Consider the following 23640-nt stretch of genomic DNA (forward strand, 5'->3'; position numbering starts at 1 on the left):
ATTGATGGATCACACACAGCATGATTAATGGATATCATTATACTAAATCCATTAAGTTCTTTCTAAGACACTGGAGCATAGGATGATTGGGAGTGGAATTTGTCTGTACCCCCAGTTTCCCTATGAGTTCCTCTTTCTGCAGACAAATGCTTGCATACTTGACCTCTAATCTTGCTCTGAATATCTCCAAACAAGGAGAGCCTAGTGCCATTCACGTCTGCCTGTTCAAAAGTCATACAGTATGAAGTTTCTTCTGGTGTTTGGCTAGATTGTTGTCTTGTCCACAGACGATGCCCTTGCACCTCTGAAAATATGTCCTCTTTGAACATAGCTTTCTAAGTTTTTGAGAACTATGCTCCCAACTAATCCTTAGATAGGCTGCCTCTAGACCAATGGTATTTAGATTTTTTTTCTTTAAAAATAAGCATTCCAAAATTACTTATACATTTGCTAAATTCTTTGTCCAAGCCATAAGGTCTGGCTGTGTTGATCCCTAATAACGGAACTAAGCAATTTACTTAATTTATCCGATTTTTCTGCATTCTCACATTGCATTTGGTTGTTTTAACTTTTGCGACTATAATAAAATGTTCGTTCATTCTTTCATTTTCTTGCTATTTATTTCCATGATGTCATCTTTTCCTGCTCTCTGGACAGAGAACCAACCACGTTCTTTGTGACAGCTCTCAGTTACTTGAAAACAACTAGCTCATAAACCCTACATGGTCTTTGCCAAGCATAAGACTTAGTTTTATGTCATGAGATAAGCAAAAAGCCTGCTTTTGAGGAGTTTCTCCTCTGGGCCAGAGCAGATTTGCCCTCCATCCTTTTGACTTTCCTTACAGAATTAATGTTAGACGTGGGGTGCCCTCTGCTGTTTCAGAGTCTATGGAACAATATTTCTTCCCTCCCCATCCTCCAAAAATATTTTGCTGAACTTGGTCACTCAAAACACAAAGTAGATTCATAATTTTGATATTTCTGTGTGAAAATGTTCTTCTGCTGAGAGTTCAGTGCTCAGTATTCAAGGGTTTCATTTAGCTGAACTCCAGCTTTTGTGGTTCTGCCCATTGGAGGGGAAACCTACCTTTTCAGTGTCTCCTCAAGAATGACACCAAAGAGAGGCCTGTTGCTGAGATGTATTTAACATGGAGAACAAATGTTGTGCAGGCAGCCAACCTTCTGGCATTTATAGCCTTCCTAGCAGAGAGGAGGGAGCAGTCGAACTCAAGCAGTGGGCCTTCCATTGTCTCAGTAAAGATTTTTTTCAGACTACAACATGGAGTCTGAACATTTGGTGCAGGATGGTTTATTATCCCCCAAAATAACCCACACAACTGGTATCCTCCGGTTCTGTAATGTTCTGCATCTAGCCTAGGGAGCTAAGAGAGAAAAAGATGTTCAAGCCCATGAGGAATTTCAGTTTCACTGGCTTTCTACTCTCTGGCTTGCTAATGCATGTTGCTCTGAATCCAGCTGAGGTAACGAGCGACATTGGTGTAAACCCCAGGTTTGTTCCTTTGGGCACAGCCTGTGCTCCAGCTGACAATGCCACGGATGGTGGCCTTGCCTTGCTCTTCACATACCAGGGGACCGCCCGAATCTCCCTAAAACACAGAAGGGGAGAAAGATAGATCAGCAAAAGGCAGCATCAAAGGTACCGCCTCTTCCACTTTGCTTAATGAAATTGGCGTAGTCCCTTTACTTCCTGAGAATAAACTACCATTTTGTGGCAGCTAGCTGTGTGGATTCTGGTTGCAGTAAATTTGTTTTGAAAACAGACTCCTCACAGGGCTGGCCTGAACCCTCTCCTCTCTATGAAATTGCTGCAGTGCTTGTTCTTAAGCGAGATATTTTCTTATGTCCTCAGAAAACTGTAAAAGGGTGCCTGATTTCAGTGAAGCAAAATCCCAAAACAGCAGGCACACAGTAATCCCCATACCTGCCATAGAGAGGAAGGAGTCAATCTATTTTCTAAAGCGCCTGTAGGCCAGACAAGGAATAATGGATGGAAACTGAACAAGGAGAGATTTAACTGCCATCTGTCAGTAATGGTGTAGGGTCTCCCACTTGGGCGAGAGGTTGGACTAGATGACCTACAAGGTCCCTTCCAACTCTGATTATCTGTAACTCTGTACCTCTTCATTTCTACAAGATAAATCAAATAAGTTTATTAAAAATTGGGAGAAATAATGGATAAAACAGAATAATATGAAGGAACATTGGTGCACATGCTTCAGCAAATGAAATATTAGGTCCATATTTACCATTCATACTTTTAGAATAGAATAGAATAGAATAACAGAGTTGGAAGGGACCTTGAAGGTCTTCTAGTCCAACCCCCTGCCTAGGCAGGAAACCCTACACCACTTCAGACAAATGGTTATCCAATCTCTTCTTTAAAAACTTCCAGTGTTGGAGAGTTTACAACTTCTGGAGGCAAGTTGTTCCACTGATTAATTATTCTAACTGTCAGGAAATTTCTCTTTAGTTCAAAGTTGCTTCTCTCCTTGATAGGGTACACACACACATTCTTCCAATAATATAAGATCATCCTTTCTGCTACAGAGTGTCCAAACCTCTCAATAAACACAGAAGTTACAAATGTGGAAATATAATTTAATAATAAACTTTGTTATTATTAGCAACTTGGTTAAGTAATAATATTAAGCCAAAAAAGTGCTACTACGAGTGAACAGAACCAAACCATATGCACAAATGTTCCTTCATATTTCACATCTTTAGAATGGGAAAGACAATAACTAGTCTTTTTAAAGCATCAGTTGGATTCCTTAAACCTGAAAAATATGTTTTTTATTTTTCTTATTAATGTAGAACTACCCTACTTTTTAAATGGCACTTAAAACTGAGAACATAAATTTGTCCCTTCATTTTACATTTAATAAAATGTAAGGGGGGAATTAAATACATGGGGGCTAATCATATGAACTTATATATCAATTCTAAATCTATTTAATTTTAAAAATTATTTATTTATTTGTTCAATATTTATGGCCACCAATTTTATTCTCTCCTTACTTTTGGAAATATTTGAATTAGGTAATGAATACTGACAATCAGTGGCAAACTGAATATCTTGCCAATTTATATTTTGGAGAGAAATGAAATATATGTGGACAGTATCATCAGATGTAAAGTTTTGAATGTTAAAAGCAGAGTTTTCCAAACGTTTTCAGGTCATGGAACCTGTTAGTTAAATGGAATCGCTGATCAAGAAGTAAAGCACTAGTGTATAAAATGAGCAATAAAATGTAAAATAAATTATTGTAAATGCAAAACTAGCATAGCCAATGTACAAAAAATAAATCGTGAATTTCACAATTATTTGGGAAGTTAATATTTTAACCAAACTCATCAATACTTCGGACATTTTTCTTGTTACTATACAAAGATGTTCAAAATGCTGTCTTTTTCTCAGGGCATTCAAAATATAAGAACTCTTGACTGAGTTTGATTGCCTTCACACTTGAATCATCTTCCCTCTATTTCTTTGCTCTGGGCTCCACGGTCAACCGAACTCTACATGAGTTAGGGGCATCAGACATTTCACAATTCCACAGGGCTTCACCAGGAACACCAATCCTATCCATTGGAAAAGCCCAAAGCATTCAGAAATAATTTTGATTCTTAAAGCCTTTAGGAGCAGGCCATCCTAACTGGTACAAAGAGGTGTAGCAATCCATCCAAGCTATACTATTAAATGATAGGATCACAACAATGAATTATGCATATCTTTCCAACCACTAGTTTCCTATACAATATCTCAGAAACAAAAACTTGATGGGTGGATCACCTGGCCTACTCAGTCTCTTAGCTTTCTGATTTACTAAGAATCTGTATCATAGTAGACATGAAGACCTGAACCAGTAAAGTCTCAAAAAACCAAAAAAACCAAAGCTGAAAATTTCCAGAGATCATCAGGGAAGCCATTGGACAACATGGGTGACATATCAACAGGTTCCCCATTGTGTCTGAGCCAGCACAAAACAATACTGAAACCAATGTCAAACAAATCAGTTTACTGGGGGAATTATCCACTAAAGCACTCATGACCTCACAGTTTAATTGCTTGGTATACTGGGAGAGATACTTGGTTTTTAACCAATGGTAATTTCACAGATCTTCTCATCTGATAAGTAAAGACAATGCTTCCTACCAGTTGATGGCATTCAGAAAGGGAAACTAACACAAAGCTAGAGGGGTAAGCCAATAGCTTATCCTACCCTGCATTCCTAAAAATGTGAAAAAAATCAGAATGCCTGTGCTGTCCCAGCCAGTCTATGGGAATTGGATAGTTACTTAGGAATTATGAGCTGTCCCCTTAAGGGAATGCATCATGGTAAATGTAGTTAAAGGTATCCTGGGAAATGTAGTTCATGTCACATGGCCACATCTGTAATCCCGAATGGTCACTAAATTGATCCTCGATGGGTTGGGGGAGGTTTTTCTCATTCTTGCCTGAATTCACTAACTCATGGCAGCTTCTTTTTATTGCTATGAGATGGGTTAGAAGATAATCATCTTTTACATCAAGGCAGATATGCAAAGGATTGGTCATTAAAGAAGAACTTCATCACAAATGTGCGTAATGAGGATACCTGATAAATCAATAAATGTACTTTGTTATGGACGTCTTGTTGAGTTATCTATCTGCATCTTTACAGTTTACAAATCCACCTCTGTACAGGATACAGAAAAATGCCAGTACCCAGTAAGAAGACATCCAGCATAAGATTCAGCAATGAGGAGAGCAGATTTTATGCCTCCAGAGTTTTCTGCCAGTTTAGAGATAGGTGAATAGCACTTCAATTGACTACGGGAAAAGACCCATTTTTCACTTCTCTCCAACATGTACGTTTACTGAATAATTTTGTTGATATGGTGGGATTTAACTGGGAACTTCAAAAGGAAGAATAACATCGGAGAGAAGTGCCAGGTAGCCTATTGGCCCTACAGAGTGCTATAGAAAGACTGTCTTAGGTTACAATAGAATACATTTTTTTCTTCTTCAAATCTATTTTATTCTATTCTTACCACCTCAGACTATGAGATGGGCAGCATATGAATTTAATAAATAAGTAAAAATAATAAATAGAATAGAATAGAATACTTTATTGGCCAAGTGTGATTGGATACACAGGGAATTTGTCTTGGTGTAAATACATACATTCTGGGTGCAAGCTGAGATTGAGCTGAGAATGCAAAGTTTGAACAAGGGGCTCCAAATGTGTGGCTCTATGGGAAGTTCACAAAAAAACACCTTTCTGGCCCCCTTGACAGGTTCTGCCCCAAAGGCTTCCAGAAGGCTCCTCTGCAAGCTGCCTTTACTTCAAATTGGTTTACCTGACATGCATCAATTCTTCCTTCCAGGTAACCTGCACATAGCATGTGTTGGGTAATCTGGGACCCATGTACCTCTGGGGAATGGCACTGCTCATGGGGAATGATGGGCACATCTGCCTCCTGCAGATATACAGAGAATTTGTCAGCTCCTAAAGAGGAAGATAAAGAAAGAAGCACATTGACACAAATGGGGCCTAGCTCCAGTTTTTGTCAGGACTTCTCACACATCTTGGTAGCATTTATTCAGTTTTGATACTGGACTCACATACCTGCGTTCTACAAAGTTGTCCCCCTTGATCAGCGGCTTTTCTTCTAGCTTGGCTGCAATGAGCTCAAAAAGGGAAATCTTCTCTTTTACTATTTGCAGCCCTGTGGGCCGTTTTGCCAACCACCAGAAATCTTGCCTTACTAGCTCCCTTAGCCTGAATTCAGAGCTCTCTGGTAGGTTTCATAAGGAATATTTTAGCAGGTTCAGTCTTAATTCCCTAGTCAGGTTTTTCCTTCGCACATTCTGTAAAAATGACCTGTTTGACATTCCTTGCTTCTTTAAACAGGATGCACTAAAGTCCTCTCTCGCCATGCCTTCCAGCTTCTGGGCTCAAATGAACCATTATTCTCTCTGAAACACCCACATACACAGAAGCTCTATACTCATGGATGAAGCTACTAAGGAAAACACCTGCGTGCAAATTTGCAGTATGCCATCATCACAGTTTTCAATTTAAATCTATCTAGGTTTGCAAATTGCTCAGACAGCATGAAAACTGAAACAGGGAGACTGGGAAGAGATAGATGCTATTCTTTTTTTCTTTCCATAGACAACACGGACAAGGGGAATTTTGTTACTCCAGGACCTGCTGTAATTGAGAGAAGGTGGGGCATTGACTGAAGGATGATTTTTGCTTTTTTTTCTAGTGGTTGAGAAGAAAGAGAACTGGTTAGCTTTTCGTATTCTCAGCCTGTTCTCAGAATTCTGAAGTCTCTGGGAGTGAAAACAATCAAAACAAAACAAAACAAAACATGTGCAAACACTCGGAGGAGACTGCACTGCACAGAAGTTCTCTTAGACCCAGAGAGTGCTGGGTATCGGGGGAAAAAATGATCCCCTTTAAATCAGCTTGGCCCTATCAACTTCATTTATCATATGGCCATTGCAAAAACTTATGACTGCTGACAGCCTCAAACCATCGCTCTTGTAAGGAAAAATTTAGTTTAGCTCTGCAGGAAATGTTATTACTAACCAGACAGCAAATGAAATTACTTTTTAAAGCACCTTTCTTCGACATCGTGTTCTCTAGATGTGTCGATCTAGTATTCCTACACTTGTTAACCAGCAAAATTGGACTTGTTTTCTAGGGAGTATCAGAGTAGAAAGCTGTTTTAAGGACATTGTGTGCTAGACCTGAAAGCAAATATCTCAGCAGAAGACCAGCAAGTTTCAATGAGTCATTGTATCGGTATAGTTTAAGATAGGAAAAACCATTCTGTAAATTGCATTCTGAAAGCCCTACCTTGTTCTGCTTCCATAAAAGTAATGGCTACATGCCTTGACTAATATTAAATCAAAAGCAAGTTGCATCTGGATGCCAATTACTGGAAAACACAAGCATGAGAAGGCTATGGCCCTTGTGTTATACCATACGCATTGTATCTGGCTCTGCATCTGGGAACACAATATTGGGTTACATAGGCTCATCAAGCAAATAATAAGTGGTGGGAGACAAAATGAGAAAACATATTTTTCCCCTAACAAAGTTCTGGATGAAGCTTGATATAGAATGATGGTCAGCCAATCAGGTCACCCTGAAGTCTGGCTTATATTTATCTGTTATCTGTTTAGCTTTGCCTCCTTACCTTCATACATATGTCCCCATCCTGCAATCTGGCAATGTCCATTGTTGTCATCTGTCTCCAAGGAACCAGGCAGACATATAGGTGAAATGGAGTTGGAAAATCCAATACAATGTCCTGGGGACTTTTCCTCCAGTTGCACCAGAGCTGGGGATATCGGGCCAAAACTGAATTAGGGCTCAAATACGAAGATTTTAGGAAGCAGGCAGGCTGAATGAAAGAATAAAAAGGCTGGTATATTGCTCCGAATGGGGTATTGCTGTAGGCATGGAGACTTAGACCAAAATAAGATTCCTCCAGCAGGAAGCATATGACGAGTTCTACCAAAAGCCAGCATTATTTTTTATTACAGCATGCTATAGCTACAGGGCATGGATTAGGATCCAACAATAAAACTGTGCCAGTCTAGATAATGATTATCACTTTGTTCAGACCCAGCTACCATGGTCAATCTAATTCCATCAATTCCTCACCCATCCACTAGGACAGGGATCTCCAAACTTGGCAACTTTAAGACTTGTGGACTTCAACTCCCAGAATTCCCCAGCCAGCCTCGCTGGGGAATTCTGGGAGTTGGTCCACAAGTCTTAAAGTCGCCAAGTGTGAGGACCCCTGCACTAAGAGGTCGAATTGCTTCTGAAAGCTGCTTGCCCTTGATGGAAACTGAGATACGTAATGAACACCCTGTGGACAATCTAAGATGAAATAGGCTAAGTCTGAGAGACATTGGAAATTAAGAAATGTTTGTTTATCAAGGTGGAGAGAATGGATGGAATAGATAGTTGTAACCCTTGAGGGCTGAATTTAAAAGAAGAGGTCCTCACCAATGTCATGCTCCTTAGTTATTTGTGAATAATTCTCATGCAGTTTATACTTCTGTACCTGGAACTTCACACTGCCGTCAGTGCTGGTGTTGTAGAAGATCTGGCCAAGCACCACTGAAATTCTAGACACATCTGGCCTACAGCACAAAATGTATGATCAGCAGAACTTTTCGAGGTGAGAACTAGATTCTCTAAAGGAACCTTTAACAATGCATGACGTGTTAATTGAAACCCCATGATTCCGACATCTTGAAGGCAACGTGTTATGGAAAACTTCTCTGGAGCAGAAGTAGCCAGTCTTTTGAGGGAGGGGGAAATCAGCAAGGCCAAAGCTAAAAAGTGGGGCAGATATTCCCTTTAATCTTTCCACCCAATGTAGCAGACTATCAAGAAAGGAAAATATCACTAATGCCAGAGATGTCAAATCAATGCTTCAAAGCCTTTTGAATTAGACTAATGGCCTCATCTACTTAGGCCAAGGGGCAGGGACACTCAGCTACTTTTGTTTACACAACAGTAATCCAAAGTTATCTAAGAACTGTCATATGTTAAATGCTGGGGTTGACCTTCCAGTTGATCAGGAACTTGCAACTGAGGTAGAATGTGGTAGCTAGGTTGTGAATAGGGCACCTAACTGTGCAGAGCTGTGCTGGAATTATACTACAGCTAAACTAAGTTCCTGGCCGCCTATTAGCTAATCAGGTAGATCCTAAACAACTTGGAATTAGGACAACTTGTGGCAGTCTATCTTTGCTATTATACTACAGGTCTAGTTAGTCACCAAGATCATCAGTAAGATCTTGCTGAAATTCCAAAGTTCCCAACAGGTGAGTAATAGTCACAACATGGAAAAAGACACTGAGACTTACATGAATTCTAGGCAATGTGCAGCAGTCAAGATCCAGCAGGAATCAATGAGGCTTCCTCCACAGAATTGCTCTCCAATGTACAGAGCAGCCAGATAGGGATGGGCACCAGGGAGTGCCACCATACCTCCTACGATACGGCTGCGTGAGGAAATGACTTTTGTAAAGCGTAGTCCACAAACTGGAGCTGAGCTAGTGGCAGACGGGGGTTTGCTATTCACAGGGCTCATGGTCCACTCTTCCAGAGGTGCTCCTGTCACTTTTGTTATCAGTTCACCTGTGTGAAAAACCACATTGACTCATTCATTTCTGGGGTTCAGCTTACACTCAGCTCTTTCAGAGGGAACAATTTGCCTTACCAGAACTTTGTGGGTGACAGCGGGTAATGTTACAGTACTCCCATGTGATTCGTCTGTCTTGTAGCAAGAAACACCACGGCTGGGTGTCGTTATCTGGATTTCTGCCCAAAGAAAATGTTCAGGATTTTTCAGATTAGACTAACATTCCTTTACAATATAGCATTCCCTTTCTTACAATTTCAATTTTCTTTAATCTGTTCTACTGTTTAGGAGCAGTTGGGCTTTCTATATCCCTGGATACTTTGCTTCTTCAACCCCTTATATTTGTTTATTTATTTTATTTTAATATTTTAAAATCAAATTTATCAGCTGCCCATCCTTCCACGCGGTAATTCTGGGTAGCTTACAATATATTGTCTTTCTTTGATTCTCATTAAATGGATCTACTTTCCCCATTTGTACCTCTAACTACCACATAAACCATGGCCCATCAATGTCCTTTTTTTTCTGGTGCTCCAATGAGGTTACCTTCAATTGGTCTCCATTTCATGGATGAGACTCCCTTTGGTCATCCTTAGCTAATCTAGAAGAAGTATTTCCCTCCTTATTCTGACACCTTTCAAGGATGGATGGCCTCAAAGTATGTGCACTCTGTTTTGCTTAATTACCCTTAGAGGGCAGTGAAGTGGATGCAGTGACTTGAAACAGACCCAATAGAAGATTGGCAGTGGGGCAATATTATTTTATGACAACTCAAGGGTAGGCGGATAATCCTTCAACTCAACCAGTGGGGAAAGGCACACCCTAAAACTTGGTCTCACCTGCAGAAGGCGTGTTCCCCTAGGCCCAGGTTTACTGCATTCCCGAGTTGGATGGAATACTCCATAAGAAGGAGCGGGGAGTCCCAGGGTAGGCAAGCTGCCCCCGAGGAGCTACTCTGAGCCATGCCTCGGTATAGGTATCCATTCCCACTGTAGCAGATTTCAGTGTGATCTAGGGCACAAAGAGACCAGAGAGATGGGTTGTAAAATGTTGAAGAAAAATGTGAGGAATCTAATTCCTTACCATGATTTCAGAATGCTCTTCGTCTTCTGGGTCACATATAGGGAGCAGCTGAAAATATTTTGTTACTTGAGAGAGGAGCCACCTACAAGGAGGGCTCAAATAAGTCAAGATGACGGCTAAGATTGCGATCTTGGTTTCCTTAATAACTCCCTCCCCGCAATGCCCCTGGCTTGAAGTGATAGCCCACATATAGAGTCTGACTGCACCTCTGTATGGTTTGCCAATTGCACCGTGGAAGATAGGAAAGCACTCCAGAGGGTTAATGTCATTGCCCAGAAGATCACTGGTTTCCCTCTCCCCTCTTTGGAAGAGCTTTATAGCTCCTGCTGCCTTAAGAAAGTTCAAAACATTCTCAAAAATCCATCTCATCCTGGGAACCCTTTTTTTGAACTATTACCATCTGGCAGATGGTACAGAGTAATAAAAACAAGGACAAATAGGCTGAAAAACAGCTTCTATCCCAGGCAATAGGTCTTTTGAATTCTGCTGTATAGTGCAGTGTTGGTGTGGTGTCGGGGGTTTCTGGTTCAATGTGTGAAGGGTGAAGGATGTGTGTTTGTGTTTATTTTCATGGTCATGATGTGCACTGAAGATGGTGTTTGATTTCATTGTAGAGGTGCAATGACAATAAAGTAAAGTAAACTAAACTGGCAGTTAAATCAGCAAATAGGTACTATCTAATCAGGAATATAGAACAAATGCCTCTGTTTTCTTCCTTCCCAACATTTTTTATGACCAACTGCCAGCTTTTTCCCTTTGAGGCAATCATTCTGCTGTCTGCCAGTAGTGCTGGGGCTTGATTTTGTGTTCTTTGAAACAACTTTACAGCAAATGCTGGGCCAGAGGAATAAAGTTGACCCTTGTTTAGAAAGCTTCTATTACATTGATTGTCCTAATCAGTTCTGCCCCTCTTCTTTTACACTGAATGGACACAGCATGCTTTTGTAACTCAAAACCCACAACTCAAAGTTTCTTTGACTTTATCATACATCCCGCAGTGGGAGCCCAACTGTCCATAACATCAGCCTAGGAAACTATAAAATATAATTGCATTGACTGGATACAGAATCCAAAACCAAAACCAGAAATAGAACGTTTTTATTTTTTCCCAGTGGACTCATCTTTGTTATTTTCTTTTCTTTTATGCTGGCATATGACATATCTGCCCCCCCCCCTTTTTTTGCCCTTTCTCTAGCACAGCTTTAGTGCTGTGAAGATGGATATATGAAAAATAAGACTGTAAACATACCTACGTCACACAGTGGTCCAGAAAATTTTTCAGGGCAGCTGCAGACCAAGTTCTGACCCAGCTGGACGCACTGACCTCCATTCAGACAGGGGTTGCTTCTGCATGCTGTGAGTCCCAATAGAGAAAGATACAAAAGAAACTGTCCTGCCAGCTCAAACAATGGGAGGCTCACGTTTGGTAGCTTGTGTTGATTTAGCACTTGGATCTCCAACGAGCCCCTCCCCTCTTCTTTGAGGCCTTCCAGGGCCTGATTTGGTTTCTTTTACTTCATTAGTTTTTTATATATTAAAATAATAAAACATTATTTTAAAAAATTGGGGGAAACTAGCATTATGGAGAAAGGTAACACTCTGTACTTCCAATATGTCTTTGGCCCGCCTAGACATTCCGAGGCTTTCTTACAAAATTATTTAAGGGATGGCTTTCACTCCTGCTGCCCACTTGCCCAGGAAAAAGAAACAAAAAACAAAATTCAACTGAGGTGGTATAGAACCCCTAGGGGAGCTGTTTCGCTAATTTACAGCTCAATATATATATTGTGTTTTTTCTGGAAGCGCCGAGTCCATTTCTTTAGATCAACCCAATGTCTGTTGGTTACAACAGGAATTCATTGATCAGCTTATTGCCCGAGGTGACATCATGGACTGAGAGAGAGAGAGAGGGAGAGGGAGGGAGGGAGAGAGGCTAGCTCAAAGTCACCTAGGTGGCTTTTGTGCTGAAGGTGAGACCAGAACACCCGGTCTCCTAGTTTGTAGCCTGGAGCCTTAACCACTAGACCAAACTGGCTCTCACAATTCAATATATTGTATAAACCAAGAAAATCAGTTTATCCAATAATGTTGTGCAAACATGATCTATAATTAGCATTACTGTAATACTGGAGACCTAAGTACACATTGCACACAAATGCATATATAGCCAAATTACAGTCGCCTTTTAACCTGTGCTGCGGCTTGTGAAAAGAGTGCAGATTCCATGCTTGGAGTATTATGAAGGGATTCAAAGCTACAGCTGCCAGTACCCTCAAGGAAATATATAGTGAGACCACACTTGGAATACAGTCCCCACCCCTTCAGAGTTGTATCGTGGAACTAGAAAAGGTGCAAAATTGGGCAATCAAAATAACTAGGAGGCTGGAGCACCTCCCTCCCGAAGAAGGATTCAGCTAGCAGGGCTCTTTAGCTTGGAATGAAAGAGATTAAGGAGCAAGGTGATACATGAAGTAAATCCATGCCTGGTAGAGATCATATTGTGAGAGGAAAGGTTATCACCCTCTTTGTTAAAGTTATTCAGAAATGACAGATGGAAAAATTTTATATAGCACAGTTAAGCTTTCCAGAATTTACTGCCAACAATGGGATTCAACAGCTTTGAGGAACATCAGGTTCTAAATGGCTGCTATCATTGGTGGCTGTTTACTACCTTCCGAATCATAGGCAACAGGATGCCTTAAATACAGGTCCTAGGAACTAAAAGTGGAATTCAGGCTGGCGAACATCTCAAATGCACCCAGTTGGCTACTGTCTGGCACAGTATGTTGCCCTAGGAGGAAATATAGCCTGATCCAGCAGGAGTTCTTTTTTATGAATTCCTCATTAATGAATTAAAAAAGGGGGGTTTTCAAGAAGAGGATGAGAAGTGTTGGGAGATACTGAAAGGAGTAAGAATATTCGCACACAAACATCTCCAGATCAATGAAGCCCAAAATATGTTTTCTTTGAAAAAAACCAGTACCCTCTGGACGTTTTTTGAAAGATACACACACATGATAGAGCAATGACTTCTATTATAATAGTATATAACTGTACTTTTCAGTCGTTGCATCTCTAAGACAGGAGGACTTCAACCCCTAGAATTGGTGGCTGAGTAATACTGAGAGTTGAAGTCCACCTGTCTTAAAGTTGCCAAGGTTGAGAAACACTGATATACACAGCCCACCTTCCCTTAAGTTCTCACAACAGACTCATACAAATGATATATTATGTCATATCCTCATGTGTGAGGTTTTACATGACTTCTTGCATGCAGAGTATATCTCTAAGTGGAATTTTTAGTTAACCACAACACCGCGATCAGTTTCACCCATTTGGGCCTCATCAGATATACGGAGAATAACATCTGGCTACTCATGTCTGATGAGTTCCAATAATAGATAAAATTGACTACAGTGCCTTCTAGTGTAATGGTGCCACCTGACTTGATACATTAAAAAGGTAAATTTCCTCAAATCAAGCTTGGTTTCTGGGACTAATTTTATCTTGAAATTTGATTTTTTTTCAACTTCCCAATCTAGCCAATAACCATAGGTTGCTTACTGGTCTTCCACTCAAATAATAACTAGGTCTAATCCTACTTAACTTTTTGAGATCAGCCAAAGTCAGTTAGATGCTACCAGCTCTATTAACACTATTATTTTTGGTATTGCCTACTATTTGAATCTCAGGGAAAAAATAATTCTTACTATATTAGAGTCTTTAAGCGATCCTACTTTGTTTGAAGGTGAAGCTTGTAGTTTGGGCAACATGCAATGGAGAGATTTCTCCCCTTTATTTCAACATAATTGGTTTGTAGCTCGCATCTGCCATTTCTGACCTTTTCCATGTATTGTCTTGCAGGAAATCTTCTTTCTGTTACAGTGGCACTCCTTCAGTCCAGTAGAGGGAAAATATTGCAGCCATGTTTCCTTCTTGCCAACATGCAACCATCTTTGTGATCCAAAGCAGCCTTCTGTGAAGTCAAGCCACAGGGTGAGACTGGACTCAGCTGATACTAATCTTCAGCAACGCTGCCTGATCATCAGAGAGGTTTACAAAAACACTCCATCCCTCCTTACCCTACAATTCAGAGGAAGCCTAAAGCCTCATTAGAATATGGAAGACTTTAAAAGTTGTCTGGCTCTTAAAACCCCATTAATATATAATATAATTCTTTCTCTTTTCTTTTGGACACTCTATGCTGCCAGGAAGGAAAAAAAATATGACACTATGAAAACCACGAGCTCCTTCTAAGAGGGAGTTGTGGCGTGTCAGTCAATTAATTTGAAACGCCATAGGCTCCTGTAGAGTCTAACAAGGAAAAGCATGATCTTATGTTGACCTCGGTTGTACAAAGACCTACTATATACACCTGACAGGAAGGGGACAGGCCTATAGCTCCAGAATCATACCTTTCTCACAGCGTTTCCCATGGAAACCAGCTGTGCAGGTGCAGTGGAATCCAGTCTTCCTAGCTTCGCAGGCACCCCCATTCTGGCAGGGGTTAGGATCGCAGTACCCTGAAAAAACATGATGATATAGACTATCACCCCTGGATAGATACAACTGATATTGGACTGTGTCCAAACTACAATAAAGCATGGGCGTAAAATCTGACACAGTGGATTGCAGCCATATCAGAAATATGGTTTCATGTAAGATACATTCATCGGGAATGCTGCCCCTGGGAAAAAAAATCCTTTGGGCCATAATATGCAGGCTTTAAAAAAAATAAATAAACACCACTGACTCACCTGTTGGCCTTTCCTCTTTCTGACAAAGTTTCCATTGTTGGTCTCGGTCATAGTTTGCTGTGGTGGCGCACCTGATAAGGAAGAGTCTCGTCTCAGGCAAGGTGTGCAGGGAAGATGGACCAATGCCACAATTTGCACATTGTGACTTCCTTTTTTTCTGTTTCGTTTTTCAAGGCCATTCAAGCCTCAAAATGTCCTCTTCTCTGCTCCCTGCATGCTCATTATTCCTGTGAGCAACCTATACTTTTCTGGCCAATCAATACTTACCAGCGCTGAGATTTAAGAAAGTCGCCAGGGAGACAGGAGTAGTGCATTTTGCGTTGGTAACGGAAAGGGAAATGGCAGGATTCCTCACTGGTTGATGCCACTGCAAAGCAAAGCGGGATGATGGGTCTATTCCTTGTGCAAAATGGCTGCCCTGTAGCTCTCCTATTTCAACTAGTGAAGTGGCAGGGATATCCAGCTTCCCTTCATATCTATGGACCCTTTGATTATAACAGAAGACAACAGGTGTTTTTTTTAATGCAATTACTACAGGTAGTCCTTGGCTTATGACCACAATTGAGCCCCAAAATATTTGTTGCTAAGTGAAACATTTGTTAAGTGAATTTTGTCTCATTTTATGACTTTTTGTGCCACAGTTGATAAGCGAACCATTGCAGATGTCAACTTAATAATATGATTGTTAAGTGAATCTGGTTCTCCCCGTTGATTTTCCTTGTCAGAAGGTCGCAAAAGGGGATCCCATGACCCTGGGACACTGCCAACCGTCATAAATACGAGTCAGTTGCCAAGCATCCAGATTTTGATCACGTTGTGTTTATAGGATAAGAGAACATTGCAAAAGTGTGAAAAATGGTCATAAGTCACCTTTTTCAGTGCAGCTTTGAATGGTCACTAAATGAACTGTTATAAGTCGAGGACAATCTGTATTTCATAGAATTAAGGCTCCATTGAACCTAATTGTTGAAAGGGCATCGCATTTTCTCAACAAGAGATCTTCAAAGGCCTCCACATCAAAATTGAATTAAGGGCCAGCAGCAAACATCATGGAGGAAAGGATGGCTGTGAATCACCCTTTGCCCACGTATCTTCATGTATGCCTATTTATTCTCCATCACTGGCTGCCCATCCTGATGCAATCCAATTAGTGCAATCGATACATATAACAGATGCGTGGCAATTGGGGTGGGGGTGGAGACCCCAATTTAGTAGAAATTCCCCCCAAATTATAGGATAAAAATTAGTAAAAGAGCAAATCCAAGCAGCCAATGAGAATTGAGTTTGTGTGACGACCACTTTTGAGAATGACTCCCAGAAAGAGCAGAAAACATGAATTTGTAGACTGCTGGAAGTGAATATGATCATGATCAAAATCAAATAAGGTACTAATACCACTCTATAAAGCCTTAGTAAGACCACACCTAGAGTACTGCATCCAGTTTTGGTCACCACATTATAAAAAAGATGCTGAGACTCTAGAAAAAGTGCAGAGAAGAGCAATCCGGATGATTAGGGGACTGGAGACTAAAACATATGAAGAACAGTTACAGGAACTGGGCATGGCTTGTCTAGTAAAGAGAAGGATCAGGAGAGACATGATAGAGGTCTTCCAATATTTGAGGGGCTGCCACAGGGAGGAAGGGGTCAAGCTATTTTCTAAAGCACCTGTAGGACAGACAAGGAATAATGGATGGAAAGTGAACAAGGAGAGATTTAACCTGGAAATAAGGAGAAACTTTCTGACAATGAGAACAATCAACCCTCGGAAGTTGTGGGAGCGCCATCACTTGAGACCTTCAAGAAGAGATTGGACTGCCATTTGTCAGAAATGGTGTAGGGTCTCCCGCTTGGGTGGGGGGTTGGACTAGATGACTTATAAAGTCCCTGCCAACTCTGATTATCTATTATCTGTTACTTGGAGTCTAGAACCCGCACTTAAACTGCATCATTCATTTGCTCTTTTTAAAAATATTTTGATCATTTATTACCTCCCCCTCCCAATCCCAATTTCACAAGCTCAGATGGATGGATAAATATAAATGACAGAGAGACATAGAGACAATACCAGCAGATTATTCTTTTCCCAGCAGCAACCTTTTACCTTTTTATACCCTCCTATCCCTCCTTTATCTATAAATAGTGATCCTTCTTCTCCCATTTTCAAAAATACCCCCACTTGGTCTGTGCTTCCAAGAAACCATAAACAGTCAGTTCTTTCAAAAACACAGGCAACAATCCTGTAATGAGGCTTCCACTCCCTCACATCTTTCCCTGGGGAAAGATTATTGCATTCCTAAAGTGCTAATGTGGTGGTGGAGAGGGGGGAGATAGTAGTAGCAATCTAGCCTTGTTCCTGATACTTTGGGCTACTATTGGTATATCAGCCATTGGCTGGTTCCTGCCCCCTCCGCTTGCCACATTTCTTCTATTCCTATTAAATGTGGCCTAGCCACAACTCTTGCTTTAGATGTGCTGGTTTCCAAGCAACTCTAATGGGGAGATGATAGAGGCAACATCTAATTTCTTGGTGTTGCTCATGGTGTTGTAGTGGTCCAATAGAGAAAGATGAGGTGCACTCCTCAAGAAAACTTTTGGGAGGAAACTCCCATTTTTAGCAGGGGTGGGATTCTACCAGTTCGCACCTATTCGCTAGAACCGGTTTTTAACATTCTAAGCAGTTCAGAGAACCAGTTGTTAGAAGAAATTACTGGCCTAATCCTGTAAGGAAGGTAGAAAGGAAACATTCTGGTGTTGCTTACAGAAACTGCCTCTCCGTTAACCCTTATTACATTCTTGGCAGGACTAGACTTCCTGTCTCCGGAACTTCTCTAGAGTTTTTTCCCCTCCTTCGCTGGTACTTTGCTTGTGTGGAGTGAACATTCAAAGTTACAATGGCACTGAAAAAAGTGACTTATGACCATTTTTCACACTTACAATTGTTGCAGCATCCCCACAGTCACGAGAGGCCAGGCGAGGAGATGCATGCCTCGATGTGATATTGAGTTGGCCGCACCCAGTCAATAACATGACCACCAAGCCACGCCCACCCAGTTACGTGACTACCAAGCCACGCCCACCAACTAAGCCATGCCCACAGAACTGGTTGTTAAAATTTTTTGAATCCCACTCCTGATTTTTAGGCTGAGCTGAAGGGAGTCAGAAGTTCCAAGCTTGAACTTAATACGTAGGATTGATCTTTTTCTTTAATTGACACAAGAATCTCTCTTTCTCTCCCTATCCTCCCTCCCTCTCCCTCTCCTCCCTCCTCCCTCTCTCTCTCTCTCCCTCCCCCCCTCCCTCTCCAATCATGTTCAACTTTCAGACCCCTTATGGACTAGGATAGCTTTACTCACCTTCATGTTTCACCTTGTGGGGCTTACCAATTACACCCTGCCAAAAAAGCAAATGGCTGTGTCACAGCAACCTTACAAAACTTGATTTACATTCTCTGCAAAGCAACTTTCCATTCTTTCCAGGATAACAAAACACCCTTGAAAGATGCTAAGAAGCTTACCCTGGACTAGGAAAGGAACAAAGAGATCATCCGTGGTTTCAGTAAAATCTATCCTAAAAAGCTTTCCACTTTATTTGTAAGAAAAGCAGTATAAAATATTTACCCATTTTCTATCCTGCCCCTTTCTACAAACTATTGGCTTTTTAGTAAACGTTCCACATTATTTGACATTTTTGTTTAGTATTTCTTCTAACTTGCAAGTAATCCTCATTTATCAACTACCAGGTTCAGCAACTGTTGAAAATTATGACAGCGCTGAAAAGCATGCTTACAATTGGTCCTTGTATCTACAATTATTGCAGTGTCCCCCATGGTCACATAATCACAAATAGGGTGTTTTACAACCAACACATATTTATGACAGTCATAGCATCCCACAGTCATGATTGTCATTTGTGATCTTCCCAGCTGGCTTCCAGCAAGCCAAGTCAATGGGAAAGCCAGCAATTTTCCCATTAAAAAATGACATAAGGGATCATTTTATCATGCTTGAGGGACTTGTAAAAAAACATGCAAATTTTGAGTTCAGATACATACAGTGATACATATGAAGAATTCCAAAGAACAAAATTTAAGTAGAAGCAGAATATCTTTGTTGAGATTAATGGTCAGCCAACTTTAAAAAAGCCATGGAAGATTATTTTTATATATGATCGTTGCTGTGAGACCACTGTATGTGTAAAACTGGACAGATTCTGAAGTCTTCCTCAAATGGAGGAATGGTTGGTGAAGATGATGGAATTAGCAGAGATGGCAAAACTAACTCATTTGCTTAGAGAAATATCACCTCCTGTATTTATTAGTGCCTGGAAATCCCTAATGGACTTTTTATTGAAAGAATAAAAAATTGAACTGATGATTTATGGATATGTTGATTAGAAAGGTAGAATATGTAAAGAAGAAAACTTCAATGTAACCATAGAGAGAGTAAAATATACATGTACTTATCAATGTAATACATTGAGCATGATTATAGGAGGTTTTATTTAATGACTGTGTCACTTACCAATGGAGGTGCAGGTCCCAATTGCAGTCAGTAAGTGAAAACTACCAATATTTTACAAATAATTTGTAGCACCCTTTTATTTTAAGACAAGCAAGCAACCTACCTAAAAACTGCAACTGGTTCAGAATGCAGCAACTCAAACAGCAATGGAGACCGCTAGTTTCATACATGTAACATTTCTGTTGTTTGGAATGCACTGACTTACTGGATGCAATTCAAGGTGCTGGTCATCACCTTTAAAATCCAGGTTATCCAGCCAGGTTATATGTGGGATCACTTTTCCCTAAGGACATCTATCTTGCCTAACTGATCAGAGTGGGCATGCTGCTAGCTAGTCCCTTCCACTAAATATCTGATGAAAGCTAAGAAGCCTTTTCCATGGCAGCCCCTGTCCTATGAATACTCTTCTCCCAGAAGTTCAGCAAACCTCCACCCTCTTAGCCTTCCATAAAACTTTGAAGATCTGGCTTTTCCCCAAAGTACATAGCTTGTCATAAGGTTTTCAGTGTTTTTAACATGCTTAGTTTTATAGTTGTTTATAGTTTTATTACGGTTTTTATGTTGTTCGAAGCCACCCAGAGAGGATTATAAAATGAACAGCGATATAAAAATTTAAAATAAACCAACATTGTCCACTTACAAAAATCTTACAACTGTCTGTAATTTAATGTAGTAAGTGAATATATGGAAGGTTGTAACAGCTGTCTCTGTACGCTGTTTTTACAGCTGCCTTCTGTAATACAGACATGTACAATTTCCATCCTTGTCAGTTAGAGAAAGCTGCTATGTAGCAGGGAAGTGGTATCCAGCAGATAATGTCATTGCCAGAAACTACACATTTCCCATTCTTGATAGACAAGACCTCTTTTCTTTCTCCAGCTGAGGACAAGAACTTCATCAGAAGAGAGCTGGAAAGAAGCAAACAGGACCACAGCAAAATAACTTATGGCTTAATAGGATGGCATGGAGGAATGACCTTGGGCGTTGCAGGATCCCATTCCTTCTGCTGAATCTGCAAAAAGAATGGAAACATGCAATAGTCCCAGAAAAGATGCTTCCTATTTTCTTGGAGTATAAAGGCAAGTGGGGATGAGATGTACTTTCAGACTTGCAAGATTCTACTAACATAACTTTACAATAAAGACAGAACTACTACTCCCGGGTATGCTTGTTGTCCGGACTACCTCACAAGGCCGACCCCTACGCTGAGAAGAAACAGAACCACCACTGAAACAGGATCACCACCCCACCACTCACACATATAATGCATAAGCATGTGCATGAACATTGAACTGAGCAGTCTGGTTGTTTAATTCCATCCCATATATAACACATGTGAAGCTTAATGGCCTTTTTGCCGCAGGAGTCCTTTTTCTGCTACTTTTCAAATTGTACAACCAAATCACTTCTGATGAAGGGAAAAAAACACAGACACATGCCTATTATGTCTCTTAAAAAGCTCACAAAAGAGTAAAGCAGCATTGTGCAGGAGGAAATAGCCTCGTGAAAGTTTTCCAATTCTTATTTGGAATTTAGTATGCGTGTGGGTGGTTTTATTTTGGAGGAGAAGTTACCATTTTAAAAGTCAACATGAAAGCTCCCATGGGAACAATTAAGAGCAATGCTACTTGACTTCTGGAGTCCAACATATAAATGCAAATATTTAAAAATCTTCCATCCCTCAAGAAAATGGTGTTTCCATGAAGAGGGGATAGGAATGTGCTGCTAGCTGTCCCTGGCGATATGGCAACCAATCCACACAGCTTCCACACGTTTTTTAAACAGGATCCCTAACAGTAATAAACATATATAAGGATGGTCCACACAATAGATTACTTGAGTGCTGAGGAAACCAATTGTTTTCAATAATGGATATTTTTCTCCCACAAGACAAATGAATAACAATGAAGCATATTTCATGTCACAAAACAATACACAGAAAAAAGCCTCCTGAGACTCACAAATCCCAGCCAAGTCTCAAGAACAGATCTGAAGTATTCTGATCTGATGCCTATAAGCTGGGGTAGGAAACAGCTCTGCATCACATTCTTCATGATTCTAGACCATGCCTAACTCATTTTCCATTTTGTCTCCCCATTATATCTCTCCATATAGACAAATACCTTATATGTGAAGGTTGAGAGTTGGCCGTAAATACTAATAGAACGAAACAAATATGAAATTTGATGTTCTGGAATCTCACCAAGAATAGCTCCCCTGGATTCAAAATCACAAATAGCAGGAGAAGCAGCAATTGAGCTGTCATGCTGGTGTCCAGGGACAGATGAAATAGAAAGGTTTTGTTGACTGCTTTAGACAGAACAAACAGTTCCTGATCAATATATCTGAAAGCAAAGGTCTTTGGTTTAGGTTTACTCAGCAGGACGGAGATTGCACTATGGGGATAAACACCGAATCGTAAAAGTTGACTAGGGCCCAAATAAAAAAAGATTTAGTATATGTCTCCAATGGAACCATGCATATTATTTATGTGTCCCAGGCACTCTTCTATCAGCAGAAAATTGGCAAGAATTCCATATTGTGGGAATCCCAGCTACACCTGTATAAAAGATGCAGAGAGGCTTTGAAGCTGTATGTTTTCAGCAGTGGAAGCTTTCTTCTAGCGTTAGCACTGATGGTGTTACCTTGTTTGGGTAATGAAATGACTGCCAAAAAATAAACAAGCTCAGAAAGCACCAAGGACCCCTCATTTCAACCTTGAGCTACAAATATTCTACTTCCATTAGGAGCTTTTTTTTCCTGACATTTCAATTATTGAAGGGGCCTGCTGGTCCAGGTTCTGATAATGAAAGATGTTGCTCACCTCTCCCTCCCATGTTACTGCATCTCCCCATAAACCACCCATAGGCTCCTCCTCTGTGGCTATTAAAAGCTCAATGGAAGGAAATGTGGAGTCCACATGGGAGCAAAGTCTTTTTGTCAAAGCCCGGTCCAAATCACACTCTCTTCTGCTCCCTCCCTCCCAGAATATGCCCATGATTAAGATGCTGAGAGTTTGGCTTGCAGATCAATACAATGTGTTGTTTAGCTCTTATTTTCCAAAGGTTATGCCTCCCTCCCTCAAAAAAACAGTCCCAGTTTCTCCTCAGGTTAAATTGCCAGGAGTGCCTTTACAAAGCATTCTGAGGACAAGAAAAGACATTCTCAATACTTTCAACAGCTACCAAATTGGTATTAGATTTTTTAGCTACCAGTCAAATTTCACATACCTCTTTTGTACAAAAATAAGCAGCAGCCATGTGGGATCTGACAGATTTCGGATACAAATGATGGTGCTGCAGTCAGAGAATAAAGATTCTAGCTGATAAGGGTTTTCTCTCAAACAACATAAGTGTGTTTCTTACAATAACAGCTTCCTCATGAGGGCCTTGGTTTCAATTATGGTTGGGATATTCAGCTTCACCTAATATACCATAAGTATTTATAGCCAGGAACATGTGGGCAAGTTCTTGTGTTTGTCCTGACCATAATGAGACATTTTCTGATCATGATTTTGACTTCTCGGAGGCCTTCCTTTTTGATTGAAAGACAATCTGGATAGAATGGTATTGTATGTGAGTTTCAAAATTAGCCAGTCCAGTCAGTTTATTAGGTTTGTAAATGTTCATTAGGCTCATTAGGTTTGTAAATGTTCTTCATTCATGAATCTAATTTTATGTTGCAATTTTGCACATCTTTTATAGGAAGTAAGTTCCACTGGATTGACAGGACTTTTCATTCTGTGTAGCCATGTATTGGAACATTCCCATATACAAATGTGTCTTTTGCATAACTGACATAATTCATGTTATATGCAAGAGAGCAGTATCCTGCCTTGAGCAAACAGATTGGAAACTTCATAGAGGAACAGCTGTAGCATCTGCTTCATTGGATGTGCCTCATGGACTGCTTTCCACAAACAGAATATGTGCCAGTGTGCATTTAATTTAGTTGTGCTTTTCTATGGCCGAAGCATATGCTGTGAAGGTATTCATTCTTATTGTATTTTTTAATTTATTGAACTGATTGACTGTGTTTGAGTGGGGCAATTTAGTCTAGTGATTAAAGCACCAGGCTAGAAACCAGGACAC

General features: G+C 40.4%; 1 protein-coding gene across 13 annotated transcripts; it reads right to left on the minus strand.

Moving 5' to 3' along the window:
* Positions 1–1293: 1293 nt before the first annotated feature.
* F12 (coagulation factor XII) lies at positions 1294–21842 on the minus strand. Of its 13 annotated transcripts, none has more exons than XR_015741695.1 (15): positions 21753–21842; positions 20526–20561; positions 18383–18419; positions 15294–15393; positions 15027–15097; positions 14685–14792; positions 14111–14245; positions 11519–11623; positions 10026–10197; positions 9265–9365; positions 8909–9164; positions 8040–8176; positions 7219–7362; positions 5365–5484; positions 1294–1607 (listed from the first exon to the last, which is right to left on the minus strand). XR_015741695.1 is itself a non-coding variant. In XM_087924157.1 (15 exons), the coding sequence occupies exons 1-15, from the start codon at positions 21813–21815 to the stop codon at positions 1452–1454; spliced, it is 1770 nt and encodes a 589-aa protein (XP_087780283.1). In that variant the 5' UTR covers positions 21816–21842; the 3' UTR covers positions 1294–1451. The 13 variants fall into 13 exon arrangements, 9 of the variants coding, with proteins under 9 accessions (XP_087780283.1, XP_087780282.1, XP_087780286.1 ...); XR_015741694.1 differs by having other exon boundaries at positions 8909–9182; XM_087924157.1 differs by having other exon boundaries at positions 5365–5513.
* Between the last annotated feature and the right edge of the window lie 1798 nt (positions 21843–23640).

The sequence above is a fragment of the Pseudonaja textilis genome, chromosome 2 (assembly GCF_049901715.1).
Source record: "Pseudonaja textilis isolate UNSWEBS1 chromosome 2, rPseTex1.2, whole genome shotgun sequence".
NCBI classification, from domain to species: Eukaryota; Metazoa; Chordata; class Lepidosauria; order Squamata; family Elapidae; genus Pseudonaja; species Pseudonaja textilis.

What these genes read in the sequence shown, in the direction of transcription:
- F12 (XM_087924156.1), bottom strand. Translation starts at nt 21,815, where the DNA reads ATGACAGCTCAATTGCTGCTTCTCCTGCTATTTGTGATTTTGAATCCA. An exon ending in TGGACCACTGTGTGACGTAG is followed by an intron (nt 10,198 to 11,518) that starts GTATGTTTACAG and finishes TTTGTGCCCTAG; the next exon opens with ATCACACTGAAATCTGCTAC. An exon ending in GAAGAATTGATGCATGTCAG is followed by an intron (nt 1,608 to 5,364) that starts GTAAACCAATTT and finishes TCTGTGTTTTAG; the next exon opens with GGAGATTCGGGCGGTCCCCT.